This window comes from Ovis aries, chromosome 1 (genome assembly GCF_016772045.2).
Source record: "Ovis aries strain OAR_USU_Benz2616 breed Rambouillet chromosome 1, ARS-UI_Ramb_v3.0, whole genome shotgun sequence".
NCBI classification, from domain to species: domain Eukaryota; kingdom Metazoa; phylum Chordata; class Mammalia; order Artiodactyla; family Bovidae; genus Ovis; species Ovis aries.
In genome coordinates, this window is record NC_056054.1 from 193165699 (window position 1) to 193190264 (window position 24566).

The 24566-nt window shown below is 50.5% G+C and overlaps 1 protein-coding gene across 3 annotated transcripts in view; it reads left to right on the forward strand.

Moving 5' to 3' along the window:
- XXYLT1 (xyloside xylosyltransferase 1) overlaps window positions 1-24566 on the forward strand; it is a 180254-nt gene that overhangs the window by 23877 nt on the left and 131811 nt on the right. For all 3 annotated transcript variants that reach the window (XM_027957138.3, XM_060419314.1, XM_060419310.1), the window contains exon 2: window positions 4529-4676. In XM_027957138.3, the coding sequence (XP_027812939.1) occupies window positions 4529-4676 (148 nt within the window). The remainder of the gene's footprint in view (window positions 1-4528; window positions 4677-24566) is intronic.

Genomic DNA, 24566 nt, shown 5'->3' on the forward strand with positions numbered 1-24566 from the left:
ATCCTTTTAAAGTGGCTACAGATACCTGGTTATTAACTGCCTTAATGGTATGGACATAGGTTCTCCAGGGTTGAGATAGATGCCATTTCTGGTGACAACATCCCACACAGATCTATAAGGGGCTGTATCCGAAACATCTTGAATGGATGATTGGATGATGTGTTCTGGAAAACTGCTCTGAATGACTCAACTTGACTTTGGGTTTGGTGAAGACGTTCCTGTTGAGGATCACATGAAGGGTTTGAAAAAATTCAGTTCGTAAGGTGTGTAGTAGATGGAAATAATCATGAATAAGATTTTTATAATTTAAAATATGTATACATAAAGTGGGCTCCCCTGGTAGCTCAGATGGTGAAGTGTCTGCCTACAATGCAGGAGACCCGGGTTTGATCCCTGGGTTGGGAAGATCCCCTGGAGAAGGAAATGGCAACCCATTCCAGTATTCATGCCTGGAAAATCCCATGGACCGAGAAGCCTGGCGGGCTACAGTCCATGGGGTTGTAAAGAGTCGGACACAACTGAGCGACTTCACTTTCACATACATAGATTAATAAAAGTTGCACAGAAGATTTGGCTTTTTAATCTACATCTCTAAAAAAGTTATAGCCAGTTGCTGGAAACCGTCATCTTGGATCTTCTCATGGGTCAGCTGCCTTCGGTACAGGAGTCACCTTGTGGCCCTGGGTTTCTGGTTATGTGGTATTTCTTCCCGCGGCCCCTGAAGTGGGGGATCTGGAAAGGAGGGGCAGCGGGAGGGAGAGCAGGAGGGGAGCATGTTCTCTGTCCCTCTCCCTCTTTTTTCTCTCTCCATCACTCTTGCTTTGATCACCGCTGCCAGGCACTAGCCCCTGGGTGGGCTGGGGGGCTTCAGAGAGTGCCAGACTCTAAGCCCGCCCTCAGGAGACCACAGTTTACAAACCTGTTTGAGATAACAGCAGGCCTGGTGCTTTGATTCCTGCTTGCAGTGTCTGTGCTTTGCTTCTTGCTGCAGAAAGTGTATTCCATGGAACATATTAATTTATCTTTAAGTAGATTTATTATATGAAATATTCATTGGAGCAGGCTCCTCCGTACAGCGTTTGGAACAACGTACCCAGTACAGTTTGTCCTCATAAATCTATTAATGCTGATGGGATGTAATTGTCTCCTGTGAAGCTTTGGGGTGAGACAGGGGCCTGGGGAGGGGAGGGAGCTGGCTGCTGCTCGCTGTCTCTCCCCCATGGCTTGGCTGTGGTGGACCCTGTTCTGAGTGTGTGTGGGTACACGTCCATTTTTTTTCTCTTCCTTTTTAATGAATGCAGAGGCTTCCATTTCTGAGGGCCCTCTTGTCAGCTTCCAGCTTCTTGTCAAATTCCAGTTTTTAGCTGTTGTTAGAGCTGTAATGAGGCTCAGAGGGAAAAGCCGGCTCATGAGTGAAGGCTGATCTGTGAGCAGAGGGAGTTCAGGGGACCAAGGAGGGGCCGAGTATGTGTGTGTACGTGTGTGTGTGTGTGTGTGTAGTATGCTATCACAGAGGAAGCTCAGGAGACCAAGGAGGGGCCATGTTTGTGTGTGTGCACGTGTACAGAATGCTAACACTTTGGATTAAGTGAAGCGTGGCAACCCCTGAGCTAGGTGCTTTATCTGCTTGTCCCAGGTGGTCCTTATAGGAGGGGAGGCGTTGTCATTCCTGTGTTATCCATGAAGAAACTGAGGCCCACTCGAGGCTCGGAGAGGTCTAGTAGCTTGGGTAGAATGCAGCTTATTGAGTTCAGCGAGCCTGTCCTGATGGCCTGGGGCTTTCCCAGGGCCCTGAGCAGCCCCAGATCCTGGCCTCCAGGAGTGCCCCATCCAGCCAGTGCAGAAGCAGGACCTGCAGAGGAGACAGACGGGGAAGTGGAGCCTCCCTCCTTGTGACACAGGGTGCTCAGGACAGCCTGACGCATTGTGGGAAGTCTTGGGGGAGGCCAGAAGTGGGTGTTTGAGCCGAAGTAGAAGACTGGTTGGAGTTTACCTGGCAGATGGTGGCTGGGAGAGGTCGTTCCAGACGGTGCAAAGAGCAGGGGCAAACACGTAGGGCACAGGACACCAAGGTGTGGCGGGCAGGGTGGAGACTGCCTGGTTCAATTCCCCTCAGCGCCCAGGGAGGGGAGGGCTGAGGGGCAGCTGGAACCACTAGTGTGGGGCCTTGCTGGGGCATTTGGACTGTGACCCAAGGCTCTGAGGAGCCAGTGGAAGTTTTGAAGCCAAAGAGGAAGAGAGATGAATTTGCATGTTTGGAAAATTCGTCTTGCATTACAACAGAGGCTGGTTTGGAGGGCGCAAGACAGGAGGTGGGGAAGCCTGTGGAGTGTGTGGCCCCCATACAGCCAGGATGTCAGGGGAGCAATGTGTGTGGGGTTGTCAAGGCCAAAGCCAGAGTTTGGCACCTGTGTTGAGAAACAGCAGAACTGGTCTGGATTCCACATCCCAGGTTGGAAAAGAAAGTGAAAGTCGTTCAGTTGTGTCCGACTCTTTGTGACCCCGTGGACTATACAGTCCGTGGAATTCTCCAGGCCAGAATACTGGAGTGGGTAGCCGTTCCCTTCTCCAGGGGATCTTCCCAACCCAGGACTGGAACCCAGGTCTCCTGCATTGCAGGTGGATTCTCTACTAGCTGAGCTACCAGGGAAACCCAGGTTGAGAGGTCACAGAAAGGGGAAAAAGTCAAAGGAAAAAAAAAGTCAGAAAAAGGATAAAGGCAAACAGCACATTAGGAGACAAATGATAAGAAGTTGTAAAAAGACTTTTATGAAGAGATAAAAAATTTAAAGGCTTACAGATAGGGAATGATGAGGGCTAACACAGTATAAAGGATTTTTTTGCTTAATAGTGTTTTAGAAATTTAAGTGGATCTGAGAATAAAAAGGAAACACTTAAGTGAGTTAAGACAAAAGCAGATTTCTGGCCAAAAGCAGAACCTAAAGGAGGGGGAAGCAGACAGGGCAGCTGTCCGCTGCAGGGCTGTGATGTGCTTGTTCTGGCTGTCCAAGTGCTGACAGCTCTGGGGCTGCAGGCTTGGGCGGGTGGCACCGAGGGCTGGCCTGGGAGGAACCTGGGCAGGTGGAGGGAAAGGGCAGAGGTAAGTGATGAAACGGAGCCTACCTGCTTGGGGCCTTCTCGGGCACTGCCCACATCTGTCATTTCTCCTGCAGCAGGCCTGCTGACAGTGTCAGCAAGCCAGACAGGGGCCTCATGGGGCTCCTCCTTTCATGGTCGGCACCCTGGTTGGACAGGTCCTTGACCCTGGAGTTGAGGTGGCGGCCACCTCGCAGGCCCGTCCTGTCCTGTTAGCTGCCAGGGAAGATGGAGGTGGAAAGTCATCTGCAGATCTCGTGGGGGGATTGAAGGAGGAGGAGGAGGGACATCTGGGCTCCGGCCTGGGTGCATTTATTGAGCTCCTTTTGTCTGCAGTGGAATGTGCTGGGTGTTGCGGGGCACACGAGCAACAGGGAAGGCTTGCAAGACGTATGTGAGCAGAGCGCATGGTAATCTATGTCTCATGTGAGGCTGGGGCTCTCTGTGGGATGGGCTGATCATCTGGAATAATGCCAAACAAGGGAAGCTGACTCAGGAGGCTCTCCTGTCTCTAATTGCTGATCTTGCTGATGTTTTCTTCTGTGGGTCACTGGAAAAGAGGAGCTGTGTGGAGACGAAAGAGTGTAAGGCTTGGAGTCTGGAGGCCACGGTTCAGTTCTGGCTCTGGCAGTTGTTAGCGCTGTGATCTTGGACGAGTGTAACGTCTCTGAGTACCTACTTTCTCAGTTGTAGTTGGATGTCTGCCTGCTGAAGGCCAGATTGTGGTGGGGATCTGTGTGTGTGTGAGAGGGTTTCATAAATTGCAGAGCCCTGTGACAGAGCTGCTGGTGACCTCTCTAGACTCTACGTGTTTTGAGGAAAGTGGTGCCTGGTTTCTCCTGATACCTCTCTCAGCACCTCCAGAGTGTCTGGGACACTCAAGAAATGGTAGTTGAGTCAATGGATGAGTTGACTGCATCTCCAGGCATTTTTCATTTTCTAGTGGCCAGATCCTCTCCCTGTCACACTGTTGGCAGGGAGGTGGAATGTCTGACTGCGACGCAGAACACGTGTAGTGTCCTCCAGGCGACGCTGGAGCCAGTGCCAGGCCCCCAGACTTGCTGAAGGTCCTCACTTCATGACCAGACCCTTTAACTTGGTTTCCAGTCTCTGGGCACAGAGCTTCCTCCAGTGTGGCGCAGTCTGAATTGCAGAACCAGAGGCAGACCGGGGGCAGCTCCCGTTCCCTGGCGCCCACTCCTCTTCCACTGTGCCCCACGTGTCTGCCTACACATCCTCACACTTGGTGCCCCATCCCCACTGCTGGACTCTGCTGACTCCCCATTGTTCCCCGTTTCCTTAGCTCTTCGAGATTCCATGTCCCTCTCTTGTGGGCCCTGGAGAGGCCATATCTGTCCTGTCCACGGCCCGTGTGTGTCCTGGGTCCCCGCCTGGGGTGCTCACTCTTGTCGTTCCCTGTGCCCTCCTGCAGGTCGTCTTTCACGATGTTGGTGTGCTGACAGACAAGCTCTTCCCTGTCGTGGAGGCTATGCAGAAGCACTTCAGTGCTGGCTCTGGGACCTACTACAGCGACTCCATCTTCTTCCTCTCAGTGGCCATGCATCAGATCATGCCCAAAGGTAACCTGAGCAGTGGGGCAGTGGGCCCTGGCCTGTGACTTTGCATCTGTTTTCCTGGCTCCAGTACTGCTGGTGCCCTGTATCAGAGAGCAGACAGAGCTCCACTCCACACGATGGAGAGGGCAGGGGCAGCCAAGGCCTCCGTGTGCAGCACTCCCTGCACAGAGACTCCAGGGCCGGGCCCTGGGCTGCACAGCTCCCAGGGCCCACTCACGAGTCCCCAGTGTGAGCTGTGCAGGACCGACACCCTGAGTTGGGGCGCCTGGGCTCCAGCCCTGACTCTGCTCCTCACGCACCCACACCTCTCTGAGACTCAGTTTGCTTATTTGTAAAATGGCAGGTTGGAATAAATGACACTGTATCTCAGTCTGTGATCCTGATCTTTCTGGTTTGAGCCTGTACTTATCTGACTTAACTTATCAAACCTAGATGTTGGAAGTGCACACTATGACTTAGGAGGACTTTTTCTGAAACTCTGATGCACAATTATTTTCTGGGCTTTGGTCCCTGTGGGGCAGAAGAGGTGGATTGTCTGGTCTGTGATAGGTCAGCCTTGTGTGGAAGCGCCGGCAGGTTATCCTTGGACTAGAAGCCTTGTAGGGGGTTGGGGGTCTCATTTGTGGGGTATACCGGACAAATTTACCGGGTATATTTGTGGGGTATACAGAACAAATAAAGGTTCTGGGTTCTTCACCTCCAAATAGCCCTGGGTATTGCCCCCTGCCCACTCCTATTTCTAGCTACAGTGAGCCATGAGCTGAGCTTTGTAGGGGTGAGGAGGGGAGTTCTGGGATCTTGGGGTAGCAGCTCTCCAAACTGTGAGCCTGGCCACTTGGGAGGTCACTGCTCCTGCCCAGCAGCCCCGAGGGGGAGAGGAGCTGAGCACCGCTGCCCGAATTCCTGGTGAAGCAGGAACTCAGGAGACAGAGGCTGAGGCCGGGTTCCTGTTGGCAGGTTGTCCTAGCATAGGAAATCTAGCCCATCCATCTTGGCTGAGACTTTGTCTCCCTGGGGCAAGTTCCTGCACCCGCCTGTTCTCTTAGCTGTCAGGCGAGGGCTCAGGGAGCTTCGTGAGTGCGGGTCCAAAGAGAGAGGGGACTCACCCACCTGAAGGGCGCGGGAGGAGAGCTGACATTTGTGATGCTGTGGGGAGACCAGGTGCAGCTCCGGCAGCGCCCCGAGTCCCCCACAGCCCTGGAGCTCACACACGTGTGTGCTGACCGAGGAGCTGAGTGACTGGCAGTCCCTCCTCTCCCCTCAGGTGGGCAGGTGTGATCTCTCTGGGCAGACCCTGTGCAGGTGCTCTGGGCATCTCAGCCCGCAGGAAGCTATGGCCCTGCCCTCCTGGATTCCAGGGAGCAGACAGATATAGGAGCTGGTCCCAGCTGTGCTGCTGACCCCGTGTGCCTTTGCTGAGACCTCACTGTCCCCACCTGGAATTGCAGGAGCTGACCTAGTGAAGAGTCCAGGCTTCCAGGAATCACCCTAGGAGATTTTGTAGTTCTGGGGAGTAGAGAGAAGAGGGGTCTTACCCTTATCCTCTCTCTCCCACCCGCGCCTCACTCCTCACAGTCCATTTTGGTCGCTGTGTAGAGCAGGCTTGGGAGCAGGATTCTATTTGGTCAAAGGGTTTTGTGGTTAAACTAGCAACTTGAGATTCTCGACCAGATGGGCCTTGAGGGCCTGCCCAGTCCTGTTGTGCAGGACACACGATTGGCCTTGAAAGAAGCTCAGTGACAGAAGATGTGATGAAGAACATCAGGGGATCTGGGGGGAGGCAGGCCTCCTTCTCCTTCCCCTCCTCCCTCATCAGCTGGTAGGTCTCTGCCCATCATATGCTAAGCTCTAGGCCAGGTCATGCTTTGGGGCACCCAGGGGCTGGTCAGGACCAGGCTGTGAACTCTAAGTGCAGATGACAAGAATTAGGGACCCAGGGTCCATTCTCTGCCTCGATGACTGTGGTTAGGGACCCAGGGTGCTTCCTGTCTGCCTTGCCGACGTTGCCCTGCCCAGTAGCCTGGCCCTGTCCCTGGGCCCACATCTTCAGAGAAGAGACTGTGGCCTGGGTCTTGCTGTCTGTGCAACAGGTCAGATCAGAGGTGTCCCTCCACGTGCTCCACGGGCCCTGGGGGGGCCAGTGTCAGGAGGTGGGGATGGTGCTGTGTGAGATGTGCCGACCCAAACACAGACACTTTTCTTGGGTTTTTAGGTGAATGATGCTAGAGGTTCATTTATCCGTCCACCTAAAGTCTGCTTCCTAAGAAGCACATTATTAGGAGTTCCTAAAGTTTGATGATCATAAAATAAAGCGAGCCGTCCTGGAGTTCTTCCACGGAGCTTGGGTGTTTCCGCCCAGCAGTCTGGCCGCTGCACAACACTTGGCAGTGTTGCAAAACTCCTCCTGGGCAGAGCCTTTGGAATTCCTGTAATTTTCTGAAGGAGCTTGGTTTCCAAAGCACTGTTAGTGCTGTCTTGGGTTCGTCATGTCTCTCTATTGCTGCCTTGTTTTGTTTCCATTGTTTTCAATCATAGAAATTGCTATTGTCTTGTGCTTTGTTGATGATTTGGTTCTTGTGTAATTGCCACATTCTTGCTATTTTGGTTTATTTCGTTTCTTTCTCAGTGTTCTTTTTTCTCTGGGAAAGTGAGAATGGGATGTGGGTGGATCATAAACCTTTGGTCTCACCCAGGAGGGCTGGTTTGGAAAAGCTTGTGTTCCCTTGAGTTACATCTCAGGAAGTCCTGTCTGGAGTTTGTCCCCCAAATCCAGGTTATTTCTGTGTATTGAAATAGCGCCTCTCTTCCCCTCTCCCTTATAAAACACAGTCAGTTAGCATTAGTCATTCAGTCGTGTCCGACTCTTTGAAACCCAGTGGACTGCAGCCTGCCAGACTTCTCTGTCCACGGGATTTCCTAGGCAAGAATACTGGAGTGGGTTACCATTTCCTCTTCCAGGGGTTCTTTCCCATCCAGGGATCAAACCCTGGTCTCCTGCACTGCAGACAGATTTCTTTACCATCTGAGCCACCAGGGAAGCTTCTGCAGCATAAGTGTTACCATGCAATACCCAAACTGTTACAATATGTTTACTTTTTCTATTTTAAAGTAACATTCATAAAAAAATCTGCAAACTGCATTAAAATGGAAAAAAAGTTATCCCTTTACTACTACATAAACATCACTGCTTTGTTAATTCTCTGAGTATTTTCTAATATCTTCCCAGCACATAGCTTTTAAAAAATTTAGGCAGAGTAGAAGTTGGACTACATATTTAAAGCATTATGAGTCTTTCTTATATATTAAAGTATGAAATTCAACCTTCATTTAAGCTGAAAATTGAAAGAAATGGTACAAGTAAATCTGTATCATGACTTTTTCAGTTAATGTCACTCATCACCATTTTCTATGTAATCATAGTCTTTGAAAAATTTTTGAATGGTTCCATTGAGTAGCTAAACCTTAGTTCGCTTTATCATTTCTGTGTTCTCAGCTACCTAGATGCTTTCTATTTTTTTCCTACGATCATAAATTACACTGTGATGACTGTCCTCATGTATAAGGATTATTTTCTTTAATTAGGATGATTTGCTTAGGCTAGCTCCCTGCAGGTGCAATTCATCGGCCAAAAATTAGCCTTACAAAGCCTGCCTGTGTTGGCTGCCTCCGCCCCAGGGTCTCAATGGGCACGGGCAAGGTTCTCTACAGTTCCCCAAGCCCGTTGATGCCTGGCCTGTTGGAAGGACCCGAGGCAGCCGCATATGAACATCAAGGTGGTTGCTGTCCCCACTTGACAGGAGAGGAAGCGAGGAGCTGGGGGAAGGCTCTTTGTCTGAGTTCTGGGATGAGCTGGGCCTCCCCCTGGGTTCCTGAAGCCTTGACCCTGGCTTATCCTGATGGCACAACCTACGTGCCAACCTCCCAAACCCACACAGCCCTCTGAGGCTTCCAGAGCCTGGCCCCTCTTCTCTTCTGGGCCCCTCACTGCAGCCTGGCAGAGGGGGCCTGGCTGGGCTGGGTGGCAATGGTTAGCCCCGTGTGTGTTACCCTGACCATCCACTCCTCTCAGATCACGTCCGCAGAGAGCATGAAGGCGCCTTGCTGGTGAATCGCGCTGGCTCTGATTTTAGTCAGACCTTATGTCTCCTTCCTTTGCGTGTTGGAGGGGCCACGTGCGGCTGGCTGCTCCTGCCACTCACACTTGCCTACCCATGTGTCCTATGCAGACACGCGGCCTCTCTCTGCTCCTAACTCACACCCACAGGGCTTTTATCTCCTGTCAGTAGCGTTGGGCTTGTCACCATTGGAAGTATCTTATGCAATGGAAAAGAAAATATTTTTTTGCCCAGCTGGAGCTGGAGGGTGCAAAGAGCAGCTTCCTTCTGTGTCACATGGCTCCAAGGAGCTCTTGGCTCTGGCTTAGAGACACCAGGCCATAAAAACAGCTCTTACCTAGACTGGGCCACGATGCCTGGTCCATGGCAGGAAGCAGAAGGCAGGTGCCCACACGGTCAGCAGTGTGTAAGGCTGGCCACAGACCCCAGGAGACTTTCCTGGGAGGCTCTCTTGTCCTAGGGTCAACTCTTTGCCAGTAGATGTCCTTTGCCAAGGGTCTGGTGTTTGCGTGACCTGGTGCTAGGCACTGTGGGTGTCCCGAGATGTGTGCTGGACTCATGACGGTGGGGTGGGCAGCATGGTCCAGTAACGAGGCAGGACGTCATGAAAACCGCAAGGGAGGTGCACACAGGGCTGAGTGTTCAGAAGCGGAAGAGTCACAGGCATTTGGAAGGAAGGAGGTGGGCTTCATGGGGGAGGTGGAACTTCAGGTGGACTTTGAAGGGTGGGTAAAATTTCATTGTGTAGAAACAGGTAGTGAGCAGTTCAGGCAGTTGGGAAGAGTGTGGTGAGTATTTGGGAGATAGCACACTGACTCCATTGACAGACACATTAGGGCGCATGTTGGGAAGCCGTGAGAGAGAAGGTGGGTGGGGAGGTTGGCAAGTGCCAGGGGCTTAGATGCCAGGCCGGGGGGCTGGCTTCTCACTCATGGGGCAGAGCCTCTGTGAGCATCTGGCAGGAAGGTCCTTAACCAGATCCATGCTTTAGGAGGTGTCTGAGACTGGGATGGACTACAGGGGGAGATGTTGGGGCCCAGCACATATCTTTACTGAGTGTCCATTGGCTGAGCAGGCTGGGAGGGACCCACGGATAGACTCCCTGGCTTCATGCGGCAGCTACTCTGGAGGTGCGTGCGTGTGCACACGCGTATATCAGACATGTCACATACACAAGGGGAACTGCAGAGCCAGGTGAGACCTGATAGGCATCCCAGCGTTTGCACAGCCCTGCTCTTTCCATGAGACCCAGGGAGGAGGTGGAACTTGAGGTGGGCTTTGAAGGGTGGAACTGCAGATGTTGCTATGATGGCTGCCGTGGGAACAGTTATGAACTCCCTCCAGCTTTTAACTCTGTGGGTTAAGAACGGAAGGAAGTAAAGAACTTCTGAGAGTAGACAAAGCAGACTGGTTTATGAGCTCATCAACCCTGTGCAACCAGCGCAGGTATTCCTGCCCTGGGGCCTCTTGCCTGTAGTCCTTTGCAGTCTAGTGTGAATTAGCCTCCAGTCCCATTGCTTTCCTCTGAACACTGAATGGAGATAGATAGCCCATGAGAATGAGATGAATATGTGAAATAATGACAAATGAGGTTGAGGGAAAGGTGGAAGGAAGGAGGAAAAGAGGATTTTGAAGCTTGGTGCACTTCTGGGGGCTTTTGGAGACAAGCTCGGGCTTGTCTTAAGAAACCTGAGAGGCCAGGGAGAAGGAGCCCAGGAGGAGGGAGGCCAACGGCCTGATTAGACCCTGGTGAGGCCTCAGTCCTGGAAAATTCGAGGAGACCCTGCTCTTTTCTGCTAGTACTTTCCCTCCTAGACCCCATGAGTCTGGCCCCCTTGGGCCCTGGAACCGGGCCTGGGTGATAGAGTTAGCATTAGCATGCTATGCATCTGTCTGGCTTCTGAGGGCCGAGCCTGGGCACCCGACTGATTTTACCACGGTGCCTGTTGGAGCAGGGTATAGGAGATTCTGAGTGGGCCTTAGGCAAAACCAGCTCCATAGCAGATAGACCTTAGGCCCCAGTGGAGTCTGGCCAGCTGCTTGCTCTGGTCTGTGTGTTATGGGGTCATGTTAGCAGGGACCTGTGTTCCTGCTAGGACCTGTTGGTTTCCCTGCCTGCAGTTGAGGAGTAAAGTTGTGCACAGCCTGTGTCTGCACGGAGGTGGGCTGGATCACCTCTTCTGTCTTGGCCTGTGCTTGCGGCATTGGCACTTCTGGGCTCAGGATTTCTGAGGTTGATGCCCGTGGGCTGTGCCAGCTGCATTGGCTTCTGGCCCGCTTTGTGTGCTGGAGGGGTCTCAGGTGGGATCATCCTTGGGGTGTGGGGACTGTCCCTCCCACTGGCTCTGTTTGGGGCATACTGTGCAGGGGGCATTTGAGATGAGGACGTGGGTGTCCTCTGCCTGTCTGGGGACAAAATCTCCTTTAATCACAACATTTCATCTTTATAGAGGATGTTCATATCTGCCTATACTTGGGGGAGTTGGTGCAGTAGGCACTGTGACCCCATTTTTTTGACAAGGGAGTTGAGGCACAGAGAGGGGCAGAGACCTTCCCTGGGTCACGGAGTCTGACTGAGCAAGGACATGGCTGACTTTCAACCAGTGCTCATCAGGAACAGCCCCACACTTTCCTAGCTTGGGTGAGAGGCCGGCCCAGCTGTGCTGCTCAAGTGTCCAGGCTCACCCTTCAGGCTTGCCCTCGGGTACAGTCCAGGGAGGGTTCACATTTGCAGAAGCTTCAGTTTGCTCATGAGTCAATCAATCAAAATTTGAGGGCTAGCTTTGCTCCAGCACTGTTCTTGGGGCTTTGAGTAAGGAGAGAAAGTTCAGTGTTGCCTCATTTCCACTGTCCAGGCTCAGCTTTCCCATCTGTGAAGTGGGGATGCCTTTCCCTTGGTTCCAGGGCTGTTGCGGGGAAAGGTCAGTGTGGGAAAGTACTGACTGCATAGTAAGTCGCTGCTGATTATGATTCCTTCGTTTTGGTGTTTCTTCAAGTCAGTTGCTCCTAAAGCAGTGGTTCCCAAGTTTTACTATCCAGGGGCCCCACAGCTGTCTAGATCACCAATGGCTGTCTCTCCCATTTGTTCCCAGGAGAAAACCAGTGCCCAGCTTGGGGGAAAGGACTGTACTGGATGGGTTTTCTGGCCAGAGAGGTGGGGTCTGGCCAGTTGTCAGCTCTGGGCTGGAACAGGGCGTCGTGTTGTCCTTTACTGTGACCTTATATTCCACAGGAGGTTGTGTACATCCCAGAGAGCAGGGGTTGTCAAAGCAGATCTGTTATCTAGTTTAAGCCTCCTAACAGTTCTGTGGAGAAGGCAATGGCACCCCATTCCAGTACTCTTGCCTGGCAAATCCCATGGACGGAGGAGCCTGGTGGGCTGCAATCCATGGGGTCGCTAAGAGTCGGACACGACTGAGCGACTTCACTTTCACTTTTCACTTTCATGCATTGGAGAAGGAAATGGCAACCCACTCCAGTGTTCTTGCCTGGAGAATCCCAGGGACAGGGGAGCCTGGTGGGCTGCCGTCTATGGGGTTGCACAGAGTCGGACATGACTGAAGCAATGCAGCAGCAGCAGCAGCAGCAACAGTTCTGTGGTGTAAGCAGGTATTGGCATCCCAGTTTTATAGATGGACACTATGGTGTCCAGAGAAGTGCAGTGAGTTGATCAAAGTCACCTGGTGACTAAGAGGCAGGACTGGGATGAGGATCTTGGCTGTCCCCCTCCAGCTCTCTCCTGGCCTCAGTTTCCTCACTCTTTAGTGAGCATATTGGGGTCCATCATCTTGGTCCTTACCAGCCAGGCATTCGCTCCCTCAGTGTACATACCCTGAGTTTATCAGCGAAGCAGGTTGTATATGTGTGTGTTTTTTATGTGTTTCACAGTTTTCAAATCAGTGGATACTCTTCCAGATCTGTATGTGTGTGTCTGTCTTCTTGACTCCCACTTCTCAGGATGCCCTTTGATTCTCAGCACTCTGGGCCTATGCATCTTCTCCATGTCGGTCTCCCTATCTAGTCTAGGTTAGTCACTTCTTAAAAAACCAAAAGGCTTTATTTTTTAGAACAGTTTTACACTTATAGAAAAATGTGAGCATAGCACTAAGAGTTACCATGTGCCCCAATTCTCTTATTATTAACATATTACATTAATGTGGTACATTTGTTACAGTTAATAAACCGGTATTAATACATTCTTATTATCTAAAGGCCACACTCTTCAGGTGCCCTTAGTTTTAGTCTAAGGTCATTTTTTTGTCTCAGTGCCTGCTGTGTGACTCTGGCCAAGTTGCTGAACCTGCCTAGGCCTTGGCTTCCTTGTCTGTGAAATGGAGACAGTAACAGTTCACAGCTCAGGGGGTTGTTACAAGAATTAAATGAATTAGTATACTTAGTAGGCTTAGAGCAGTGCCTGGAACATGGTAAGGTGTTAGCTTGTCTCCTCTCTGGATCACTCTGTAAAATGAGGATGAGAAAATTCAGAGGATTAACAAGATAGCCTCCATTAGCCCTCAGCACTGTGCCTGGTTCGTGGCGCGTGCCCAGTAACTGGCAGTGTGAGACGTGCCTCCAAACATAGCACCAAAGTGTGTGGGGCTGGAGGCACTCTTAGACTCTTAGGCACCCGGTTTTACCTTTTGGAAGGAGCTTCTGATATGGGAGAAGGAGGTTTTCTGGATGAACCTGGGCAAGTCATTTGACCACTTATCTCCCAGGTGAGGACACGCATCTCTGACCTGCCTTCCTCTCAGGGTTACTGTGAGCTGGAAATGGAGTAATGCAGCTTAAAATGCTTCTCCCTCTACCCGTAACACCTTTTCCACCTGCTCCCAGACTCAGAGCATCTGAAATCTGTGCAGTCCTAGCACATTAATCAACACCGTCAGCCCCATATCGCTTGTGCTTCCTAGGGACATCTGTGTGTATAAAGATCGGGCAAATGCAAAATGCTGTCAACTCCCTGAAGGTGTAGGACTTGGGCCCAGCATCTTCTGCCCCAGAGTCACCTTTCTGAAACCTCGTGTGATGCTTGCTGTTGTAGGACAGAATGAAAAGGCGACTGGTGATGAGTAGAGGGTGGTCCGACCCTGCCTGCTCCCAGCGCCCCCTTCTCCTGGCATCATGGGTGCCATCACCCTTGAGCACCCTTCTTTCAGTCATCTCTCCAGGGGCCTTGCTGTCCTGAGGCTGGAGGTAGACAGTTGGACTCTAGTGAGGACATTCTGGGATCCACTTTGGGTCAGTGGTGCTAGATGGAAAAGGCTGGTGTGAATCACGGGTAATTTGTGCACTGATGAATCTCAACCCAGGTTCACAGGTCCACGTGAAAAAGAATGGAGTCCAGGTTGGAAAGCTGCATGTGGGGGATAAAACCAAAGTGGGAAAATCCAGACTGGCAGCTCTCATTCATTCCTGCTTTGAAACACTGAGGTCAGTGTGCAGCCTTTTGCAGAAAGCTTTTAAAATTCCATCTTTTTCTTTTTTCCCCCTTAGGTGAAATTTGACACATGTAGTAAAAGCTATATTCAGTTTGGATTTCTTTGTTCTGTGCTTTTTGTGTTTTCACTTACTACCATGGGGGGTCATTAATGTTCCCCACTGTTCTCTCCTAGCAGTTTTATAAAACAGAGAAGGCTTTTAAGGCTGGTTTATGAAACTTTATAACTTTGTTCAGTTAGAACCCAAATCAGAAAACTAGTCTATAACCAATGTTTAATCATCTATCAGTGAAGCGGACCTGTGTCTACCAGGAGGGGTCCCATAGCGGGGTGTATGTGAATTCTGGAACCTGGGGTGCAGTAGAGAGAGGTGGGGATCCTGAGGGGGCCTCTTCTCTGTCCTGACCCCATCAGCCTCAATATTGAGAGAGAGCAGAAACAAGGGCCCACTAAACTCACTGATGCTGTTTTGATTGGTTTGCCAGCCCCTGGAATCCTTCATGGGAAAGGTGGCAGCCATACCCACAGTTAGTCCCATGGTCTCTGCTTGCTTCAGGGGTGAAGTGGCCTCAGGGGTGGTTTAGTGTGGATATGAGGTCAGCACCCTGATGCTGGAAAAGATTGAGGGCAGGAGGAGCAGGGGATGACAGAGGATGAGATGGTTGGATGGCATCACTGACTCGATGGACATGGGTTTGGGTGAGCTCTGGGAGTTGGTGATGGACAGGGAGGCCTGGTGTGCTGTGGTTCATGGGGTCTCAAAAGAGTCGGGCACGACTGAGTGACTGAACTGAACTGGGGTTCGCAGACCTAGGGGTGAGTCCCTGCTCTGTCTCCACTATCCGGCTGTCAGGGCGGGGGGCTCTCTCCCTTCCTTGATTCCTCTCCCGAGGACAGCGATGGAGACTGACCCTAGGACCCTGCTCACTAGTGGGTGTGGTCAGTGTGTCAGAAGTCTTGTGCGTGAACGTGGCTGCCCATCTCGCTGGAGTTTCCTTCTGGCTCCTGAGACTGCAGAAGTGGGCAGGAACAGGGTTGCCTCAGCTCGGTGGGGGCCGGGGGGCACCGTTTCCCTGTCTCTCCTGCACCCCCTCAGGCTTACTTGCATGAGAGGAGAGTGAGGTCCTGCTGAGGCTTTGGGCCTCAGCCACATTCTCCAACCTGGCTTGCAAGAGCATCCTGCATCGCAGCCCAGCAATGACAAGGTGGTACTTGAGTTTCCCACCTGCTGTGACTGCCGGCGGGGCAGGGGTGGGGGGTGTCTAAATGTCTCAGGAGCTGCCTCAGGAGGAGGGGCCACTGGGCTTCTCCAAGCTCTCTGGGCGAAGTAACATCTAGGACCGCCTAACCCCTAACAGAGCCTCTGGGTGAACAGCCTGGCTTCTCAGTATTTCTGACTCTTTGTTTAGAAAATGGGGATAACTGACTACACAAATGTCAAAAGGTTGCATGGGGACTGAGCTGTGGCCTGAAGAGCCGTAGTCCCTGGGACTAACAACATGGGTCACTGGTGCTTTTACTCCTGGAGGGTCCTGTGCGTGTCAGCACATCAAAGCTCTGACAAGCGCTGTGTCTTGGACTAGCCTATTTTGTGGGTCACCTCCGTGCACCAGAGCTGACTCACTGCCTTGGTACTTTTTAATCTTAAGGCTGTTTAGAACTGTCTGGGGATGAAGTCCAGCAGCTTCTGATAAATTGCATAGAAACTGCATGTTCTCTGTGGGTGAGTCACCACAGGAGCTTGGACCTTCTCAACGAGCAGTTCTTGATGGGTTGCTGCAGCCTCGAGGAAGCACGGTGGGTCCTGACTCCAGCACTCAACGTGTCTGGAGGGGCGGGGGTTCTCCTGTGGATGAAAGCCGAAGGAAAAACAGATCCACAGGAACTTGCCTGAGTGAAGACATCTGAGTAAATACTGCACAAAGGTTACACACGTGTGTCCAGTGATCACAGTGAGAGCTGTTTGCTGGCAGCTCGTATGGAGCAAATTTGAGGCACTTCGTCTTCTTATTTGGAAGAGGGAGAACTGAGCAGATTTCTCATAAAATGTTAAAAATAATACTGTGACAGAGACCACATTCTATTAACTTAATGCTGGAGGCTGTTTGTAAGTTAATGAAAATAGTTGCCAAATTGAACAATAATACTTTCCATTTTGGTCTCCCCATTAGGTTCTATCTTTCGACTTTTCAGGATCCTCTCTTAAATTCTTGGCCACTAGTCAAAGGCATCAGCTAGTGTTTATTGCTATCAGGAGGTGTATTTTTGACGTCTTGTCTTCTCTGACAGGTTGGCTGTCTGCTGCCATACGCAGGGTGCTGGATGGGTGCTGCTAGCTTGCCTTCTGGGGTGCCTCTTCTTCTTGAGGAGAGACCTCAAGAGGGTGGGTGCTCACAGAGCCTGAGGTCAGAGGTCAGCAGCCTGGGCCTGGACTGTGGGATTATTTGCATGGCGAATGGACCAGATACCAGGACTTCTGCCAGTATTCAGAAGGGAAGCTTCCTTGAAAAGGATGAGGCTTGTGCCAGGCCTTGAGGCCTGCAGGGTTGAGGGTGGGAGGAGAAGGGCAGGCATTCTGGGCAAGGGATGTGCCATGCAGCCTGGGTCTCAGCCTGGGCAGAGGCCAGCCTGCCCTGGGGATGCGGCCCCTTCAGGTGGCAGCAGGTCCCAAGTCCCTCAGTTCGGTGTGCCCAGCGAGCACCTCTGGGGTTGACAAGTACATGAAGGAGCATCTTCTCCTTGTCCCTGTCTTTGTGTATCACCCCCTGGCAGGAGAAGATCCGATTTCTCTACACAAGCTGTGTAATTGCTAATGACCAGGTCCAACTGGTGAAGCATCTCGGACTGAATCTCCAGCTTGCTCTTTTTTTCTTTTCTGCACCCCTTGCTGTGTCTCCTGGACGTCCTGGAATATTCCTGGCTGGGGCTAGGCCTTCAGAGAGAGAGGAGAGAGCGAGCGCTGCAGGGATTAAAGCTTCCCCTACTCCTGTTGGTGAACCCCACTCACCCACCCGCCTTCTGCATAGTTTCTTGGCTCCCCAACAGCCACGCTCTCCTCCATCCAGAGTGGCTGCCTGGGGTTATTTGTGGTCAGACGTGCACTCAGCTTTCCTTCTTCCTGGCCTTGCTCGACTCTTCCTTTGGCCTGGAACGCTGCCGCACACACCCAGTCACCACTCTGCCTGGCAGAAGGGCCCCCAGAGGGCAGGCTCCCTAGGCATGCAGGTTGTCCACAGGGCAGCCTCTGCCTGGACCTTTGGAGGGTGAAAAGCTTTTGAGAGTCCTGTCAGATGTGATGGGACCTGATGTGAACCTGAACTTTTTTGTAAAATCTGAAAGCCTTTGGTAGATGGATGGGGGTGATTCCCATCACTGATGGGTAAGAACTCTCAGTAGGGAAGGGACTCCAGCGAGTACAATCAGCTACATGGGTGCAGAGTTCTGATGGTAAAAGGCTGTTTGTTTGTTTGTTTTTAACTTACGTACTTGGCTGTGTTGGATCTTAGTTGCAGCATGCGGGTTCTTTAGTTGTGGCCTGCCGACTGCCGAGCATGTGACCACCAGGGAAGTCCCCGACACGGTGCGGTCTTAGAGCTTCTCTGTCAGAGAGCTATCACAGGTAGCTCTAAAGGTGGCCTTCAGTTCAGTCGCTCAGTCCTGTCTGACCCTTTGCAACCCCGTGAACCGCAGCACGCCAGGCCTCCCTGTCCATCACCAACTCCCGGAGTTCACTCAGACTCACGTCCATCGAGTCAGTGATGCCATCCAGCCATCTCATCCTCTGTCGTTCCCTTCTCCTCCTGCCCTCAATCTTTCCCAGCATCAGGGTCTTTTCAAATAAGTCAGCTCTTCGCATCAGGTGGCCAAAGTATTGGAGTTTCAGCTTCAACATCAGTCCTTCCAATGAACACCCAGGGCCGATCTCCTTCAGAATGGACTGGTTGGATCTCCTTGCAGTCCAAGGGACTCTCAAGAGTCTTCTCCAACACCACACACGTTGGCTTTTTGGCTTCTTTCCCTCGCACCAGCTTGTTGCCTTGGTTCAGGACTGATTTCTTAATCAGGCTTAGCTGGTTTCTGCCGTAGTCTCACTCCCTTCGTAGGCTCTGGGATATAACTTCTCCCTGAGAGGTGAGGGAGATTGTGGGGTCCAGTGGGTGATGGGGAGAAGGCAATGGCACTCCCCTCCAGTACTCTTGCCTGGAAAATTCCATGGACGGAGGAACCTGGTGGGCTGCAGTCCATGGGGTTGCGAAGAGTCGGACATGACTGGGTAGCTTCACTTTCACTTTTATGCATCGGAGAAGGAAATGGCAACCCATTCCAGTGTTCTTGCCTGGAGAATCCCAGGGACGGCGGAGCCTGGTGGGCTGCAGTCCCTGGGGTTGCGAAGAGTTGGACATGACTGAAGCGACTTAGCAGCAGCAGCAGCATCACATAATAAAGTATGTCCTTTATAGTCATTAATCACACACTATGAAATTTGGTGAACTAAGGGACTTGGGCTAGGAGTGAACTTTTGACTGTGAGTTGGTTTGGTGGCTAATCTCTAATAAGCCCCCCCATTCAAGCCTTCTGATGGGACATCCTGGCCCTGATGACCTCCCTGGAGCCCTGCCTAGATACGCTCTTCCTCTTCCCTCTCTTTTTCCTCTTTTATGAGAAAGCAAGACTTCTGCAAGTCAACACAGGGGGAGGGATTATCATGGGAGGGGCTGGAATGAGAGAGTTTGGAACTTGGGGCAGCTCTGGGGACCCCTCTGTTCTAGTGATTCTTTCTCTTTCTGTCATTCTCATGGTCTCTGTGTTTCTGTATATACTTCTCCATTTTCTTCTCTCCATGTTGTGTTTTTAAAACACTTTTTTTTCTGTTCCCATGGAACTGAAGCCTGTGGGGGGGCTTTGGTTTGGTATGACTTCCCCATAACAGGCATCATCATTGGGTATTTTCCATTTCAGATCCTGAAAGAGAATCTTCTGGCCATCCCACAGGCCTTGAATTGTTGAATTTTTTGTCATCAGTCCAGTCCTCTGGGACCAGAGCAGGTGGGACCATGTGGTCCCAAACCTGGCCACCTGGGTGTGGGAAGGGACAGGTGTGTGATTTCCGGTCTTGGATACAGAGTATCTGTCCTGGAGGGGAGGGCAGAGGGGAAAGATACGCATCAGACGTGGGTCATGCTCTCATGACTATTTTCTAGTGAAGGAATGAAACATTCCTGTCCTACAAATGGATGGACTTGGGGGTGTCGTAGGGAGTCATTGATTCCCATTTCCGGGTGTTCGGGCCCTTCACTTGAGTTGGACTTTCTGACTGCTGACATATAGAATATGGCAAAGCTTCTGAGATGGTTATATATAGTCTTGGCTTCTGTCTTGGATATCTCTTTTCTCTGTGAGCCCCTGCCCTGGAGGAAGCTGGCTGTTCTGTTAATGAGCTGCCCTGTGGAGTAGCCTGCATGGCAAGGAATTGATGTCCCTGGCCAATAGCCCAGAGGATCTGAGGCCCACCAACAGCCACAGGAGTGCATGCTGAGATGGTTGCAGCCTGTGAGCCAGAGGCATTCAGCTAAGCTGTGGCTGAATTGTCTTAGAAGCTGTGAGATAGTGATTGATGTTTTCACTGGCAGCAAGATAACTGATCCAGGGCATGTAAGCACAGTTCTGGGAGAGGGTAAAGAAGGGTACACCTTTGACCAAGGAATTTTGGGAAGGCTTTGAGAAGAATGTGACATTTGAATGCAGTCTTCTTTTTCCCCTGGACTGCTGGAGTGGTCTCTGATACAGAGGGCAAGGAGGATGATCTGGTAGTCCTGTTTTCCAAGGTGAATCAGATAAACACAGTTTTTCTGTTGCCTGGCCTCTGAGAACACTTGTTCCTTCTGTCAAAGAAGGACAGGGTTTGCTGTTTCCTTGAGCCTCCCACTCAGCCTAATGGGTGGCATCTCTGGTGAAGGTTGGGTTTCCTGGGCCCCGAGGGCCTCCATCATGGGCTGCTTAGCACCCAGCACTGGTTAGAGAGCGAGAGCTCCGAGTTCACAGCTTAGCTGGATGCCTCTGGCATCTGTTTCTCTTTCTTACTGATGGTGTAGCCTTAGGCAAGGCAGTGAGTATCCTTTCTAGGCCTTTTTAAAAAATTTCTGCACCTTTTATTATGAAAAATTCAAATATATACAATAGTAGAGTAACAAACTCTCAACCAATTTCAAAAGTTATCAGCTTATGGCCAATCTTATTTTATCTCTACTCCCGCCCACTACCTTCTCCCTCAACCCTGGGTTGTTTCAGAGTACACACTAGATATCATATTATTTTATACTTAAGTACTTTGATAAGTATCTCTGACAAATAAGTACTTTTTGTTTACATAAACACAGTATCTAATTACATTTAACAAAATTAACAATTCCTTATTATATAATATTTAAGGAGTGTTCACTCTTCAGTTGCCTTAGTAGTATGTTTTTATAGGATTGTGCAAGTCAGGATTCAGACAAGGGCTACATGTCTCTGAAGTCTTTCTCTTTTTGTAAATTAAACTTCTGAGTTTGTGATACTTGTAGATGAACATGTAGTTGTAAGAAAGAATATAGAGATGCTTTACCCACTTTCTCCCAGTGGTACCGTCTTGCAAGACTACATATGTGACAGCTAGGATGCTGACATTGATGTAGTCAAGATTCCATCATCAGCATTCCATTATGAGGCTCCTTCATGTTGCTCTGGTGTAGCCACATCCACTCCCCACATCCCCACCTCACCCTTGACAACCATTAATCTGTTTTCCATTTCTATACTTTTGTCATTTCAAAGAATGTTCTATAAATGGAATCATAAAGTATGTAACCTTTTAAGAATGACTTTTTCCCACTCAGCGTAATTCTCTGGAGATACTTTAAAGTTGTTGCAGATACCAGAATCCATTGCTTTTTATTGCCAAGTATTCTGTGGTATAGACATGCCCGAGTTTGTTTCACCATTCATACATTTAAGGACATCTAGGTTGGGCTTCCCTGGTGGCTCAGATGGTAAAGTGTCTGCCTGCAATTCGGGAGACCCAGGTTCAACCCCTGGGTTGGGAAGATCCCCTGGAGAAAGAAATGGCAACCCACTCCAGTACTCTTGCCTGGAAAATTCCATGAATGGAGGAGCCTGGTGGGCTACAGTCCGTGGGGTCACAAAGAGTCGGACACGACTGAGGCACTTCACAGTCACAGAGGTTGTTTCCAGTTTTGGGTTATTTTGAGTAAAGCTGCTATGACACTTTTGTCCAAGTTTTTATGTGAATATAAATTGTTATTTCTGTGGAAAAAATGCCTGAAGGAGTAGTTGTTGAGTCACTAAGTCAAGTCTGACTCTTTGTGACCCCCTGGACTACAGCAAGCCAGGCATCCCTGTCCTTCAGCTTCTCTTGGAGTTTGCTCAAATTTATGTCCATTGAGTCAGTGATGCTATCTAACCATCTCATCCTCTGCCATTCCCCTTCTCCTTTTGCCTTAAATCTTTTCCAGCATCAGGGTCTTTTCCAATGAGTTGGCTCTTCACATCAGGTGGCCAAGGTATTGGAGCATCCTCTTCAGCATCGGTCCTTCCAATGAATATTTAGGGTTTATTTCCTTTAGGATTGACTGGTCTGATCTCCTTGTAGTCCAAGGAACTCTAAAGAGTCTGCTTCAGCACTATAGTTTAAAAGCATCAATTCTTCGGTGCTCAGCCTTCTTTATGGTCCTGCTCTCACATCCATACATGACTACTGGAAAAGCCAGAGCTTTGACTATATGGATCTTTGTTGGCAAAGTGATGTCTTTGCTTTTTAATAAGCTGTATATATTTGTCAGAGCTTTTCTTCCAAGGAGCAAGCATCTTTTAATTTCATGGCAGCAGTCACCATCAGCAATGAATTTGGAACCCAAGAAAATAAAATCTGTCACCGCTTCCACTTTTTCCCCTCTATTTGCCATGAAGTGATGGGACAGATACCTTGATCTTAGTTTTTTGAATGTTGAATTTTAAGTCAGCTTTTTCACTTTCCTCCTCTACCCTCATCAAGAGGATCTTTAGTTCCTCTTCACTTTCTGCCATTAGAGTGTTATCGTCTGCATATAGGAAGGAATAGTAGCTGGATCTTATAGTAGTTCCATGCTTGGTTGCTCAAGAAATTGCTAAGCTTTTCCAGAGTGGCAGTACCATTTTACACGCCCACCAGAAATATGTGAATATTTGCTGAGTCTCTCTTAATCTATAGATCTTTCCTTCTGCCTCTATTTTCTACTCTACCAATTGGGGATTAAAAACTTCTCCTCTGATTGAGCATAAGTCTTGGCATGCTTCAGTTGGTACATGTGCAGCTGCTTTATAAGCTCTCCATAACTGGGACTTTTGCTGCTTCTCTTTTGTGGGGTTTCTGAGATGGCATCACAGTATTTTAGGGAAGTAGGGTAGATGCTTCCTGACTGTCTGCCCTTATGTTTCCCAGCCTGGCTGGATTCTGCCGGGCAGGTAGGTCATCAGGGTAGCTGCATGTCATACCTGTTTAGTACAGCTTGGGTGTACTAAAGGAAATGGGGACCGGGAATGAGATACTCAGGTTGCCCGAGCAACCCACGAGACTGTAGTCCCCGCCCACCACCACCCCTGCTAGAGTCAGACCTCTTGTCACCTCCTATCTTCCTTGATCTGGCCAGCAGCTGACTGGAACATAGAGATGCCAGCGTGTAACACGAGTGTGTGCACGTGCATCTGTTCTTTTAGCCACACATCCACACCAGATTTGCTTAAGATGATGACAGTTTCTAGAACACCATGCGCAGCAAATTCCAGGTCCCATTAGAAACAAAAATGTTGGGCTTTTTTCAAAGTGCTTTCTGTCTCCTCCCTTGTGTCTGCCACGACTGTCATTTCCTGTGTCGTAATCCTCCCCCATCACTTGCTGAGCTGTTGACCGATGTCCCTGACGTTAGTGGCAGCCTTTGTTCCAGGGGCTGACCTGACTAAATGTCCCCAGGTTCCTGGGTGACCTCAGACAAGAACCACAGCAGCTAGCTTCCTAGCCTCCAGCTCCTTCAGCATCAAGAGTGACAGTCCCAGCGCATCACAGTGGGGGGGCTGTGAAGAATCAGAAATAGATTTACGGAAAAACACTGCACGAAAGCATCGTGTTGGAGAGACACTAACAGCAGAGAGGATGGTTTTTTCAGGCTGTTTGCACCTTACTTTGAATGGCTAACGATTGTTAGATCTCTCCTCTCTGTGTTCTAGAAGATGAAATTTCAGTGTTGTTAAGATTCGCTTCTTCTGCGGGTTTTCTCTGGCGCCAGCACGCTGCCCTTTTGCATTGCTGTCTGCCCCAGGCCTTGGGTTGGGGTTGTGTCTGCTGCTCTCTCAAAGGCTATGTGGACCCAGAAGGGTTTTCAGTGAGGTGCAGGGGAGGGTGCAAGTCATTAAGTTAGCAAACAGTGGTGTGCAGTTCTGGGAGTGGGGGGACCCTGGCGTAGGGGTTCACATCCAAGCAGCGCAGAGGTGTGAGCAGGAGTGCAGCCAGAGGTTTCCTTGGGGCTGCTCTGCACAGAACCTCTTTGTTCCCGGATTATTGTCCCTGACACACCGGCCCTTTTGAGGAGCAGGGGCTCTAGGAGCCAGCTCTTGCCTTGTTGATACTGCCCTTCTTTGGGCCACGTGACTATACAGTGGCCTTTCTGGGGTGATCACTGTCTGAGCAGCAAGCTTGGGGACCCTGAGGGCCAGGGGGCACATGGTTTATCACAGTTCCTTTCACTTGTGTCTTACTTTCTGTAACGCTTTTTATCAACACTCGCCGTGGCCTCGGTGGCCTGGGTGACGTGCTCAGATGTAGTCTTCATGTCTGTTGGCCCCACAGAGCTTCCAGGCTAGTTCAGAGGACACTCCATTCCCGATCACCCCTCCCAGTCGCCCTCCCCGTGCTGTGTTCTTGCTGCCATCTCCTTGGGTCAGATCCTTGTTGTAAAGTGCTGTAGTAATGATAGATGTCATGATTTAGAGAAGTCTCGCCTTGTGCCAGGCATGTGCTGAGTGCCTTACTATAATGTATTATCCCCCATTAGCCCCGAGAAAGGCATAGTTCCCTACTTTACAGGTGATGCCTTACTATAATGTATTATCCCCCATTAGCCCCGAGAAAGGCATAATTCCCTACTTTACAGGTGAGAAATCTGGGCCCAGGAGGATCAGGTGAATTGCCCCAAGACACAGCTCTGATGGGAGAGCTGGACAGAACATGAATTGCCTGACTCCAGGGCCTGCTCTTTACCAGTAAAAGGGATGATCTGTAAACCTGGCAGGACTTAGCTGAACGTTGC